Source organism: Charadrius vociferus, unplaced genomic scaffold (genome assembly GCF_000708025.1).
Source record: "Charadrius vociferus isolate BGI_N301 unplaced genomic scaffold, ASM70802v2 scaffold917, whole genome shotgun sequence".
In the NCBI taxonomy this organism is placed as follows: Eukaryota; Metazoa; Chordata; class Aves; order Charadriiformes; family Charadriidae; genus Charadrius; species Charadrius vociferus.
In genome coordinates this window covers 1,318,023-1,319,298 of record NW_009649175.1, presented here as the reverse complement: position 1 = coordinate 1,319,298, position 1,276 = coordinate 1,318,023, and the positions used below count along the sequence as shown (strand labels likewise).

The window sequence follows — 1,276 nt, the reverse complement described above, 5'->3', positions numbered from 1 at the left end:
GAGGCCCGTGGCGTGAGGGCTGCGGGCAGGAAGGTGTTGGGGGGTGGCGGTGGGGTGTGCGGTTGTTGAAAATAGGTGTAAAGGAAGTTTTGTTCGTAAATAAACCCTTGAGAGGAGGCCCTGGGTGTTCCCCGGGAGACTAGTTAGGTTTTAGGTGTCACGGCCTCTCAGGATTTATTTCTATTTTTTGAGGGGCTGCTGAGAGAAATGAGACTTTGTGTAATGTTAGTTAGCAGCGGATTCCTCTGCTGGGCTGCCCTTTAGAAAATTAAAAGGACTTGTTTCAGGATTTGGGAACCAGGTGTGTGTTTTCATGACTGGGAAGCTAGAGTTTTTGGTAACTTAGGGAGTGAAAACACTGATGTTCCCATTCTGAAACAATGCCAGTACCAGGTGCATCTAAAAACCGCAGAGTGGAGGCACCTGTGGTAGCAAATGTAGGTAGAAGCAGCAGACTCAAGGCACCTGTGGTACCAAATGCACCTAAAAGCAGCAGACTCAAGGCACCTGTGGTACCAAATGCACCTAAAAGCAGCAGAGTCAAGGTGCTGACAGCCACTGGAGCGTTGAATTCGCGAGATTCTGTGTGGGTTCAGGCTTTTCCTGGCTTTGCTCAGAAGGAAGGAAAGGTCTTGGCCAGAAGCAGAACAATTTACAGAAGCAGCAAACCTCCAAGAGAACAAGTGTTCTGGGAAAACTACTGTAGGAGGCAAAAGCAGTTCACTCAGAGACACTTCAGCCCCACTTGGGAACCTTATCAGGAGCTTGGAGAGGTTGTCTACACAGACCTGAAGAAACTCACCCTCTACTCTTTGGGGCAGCTTGCGCAGGTAGGCCTGACTTTCCTGGTTCTGCTTTAAATAGAAAAGCAGGGGGGCTTTTCTTCTAAGTAAATTGCAAGCCCTTGTTTCCAGGGAGTGGAATCATTTTTTTGTTTCAAGAAATGTTTGAAGCAATATTTCGTGCCTTTCTTTGAATAATTGTAATCTGATACAATATTTGATGATGGTACAGAGCATTTGTAAATACAGTGGGACTGCTTTGATGTATGTATCGTGGTTTGGGAACTGGCTTTTGAACTGGTCTTTAAACTTCTTAATGATAGCACTTAAAATTGAGCAGAGACAATAGTGGGCTAATGAATGAAAAGGAAAATGAGATAATGAGAATGTACTTAAGGGAAATACTCAGGGAAAGGTAAGAAGCCTTGAAAATGGAAGGAGAGGAACCATGCTGGGGGTGTGAGGGTAGAGGATGGGTTAAAAAACAGGAATGA

At 45.4% G+C, this 1,276-nt stretch overlaps 1 protein-coding gene across 1 annotated transcript in view; it reads left to right on the top strand.

Moving 5' to 3' along the window:
• Positions 1 to 380: 380 nt before the first annotated feature.
• CCDC60 (coiled-coil domain containing 60) overlaps positions 381 to 1,276 on the top strand; it is a 69,822-nt gene continuing 68,926 nt past the window's right edge. The window contains exon 1 of the mRNA XM_009888624.1: positions 381 to 830. Within this exon, the coding sequence (XP_009886926.1) occupies positions 381 to 830 (450 nt within the window). The remainder of the gene's footprint in view (positions 831 to 1,276) is intronic.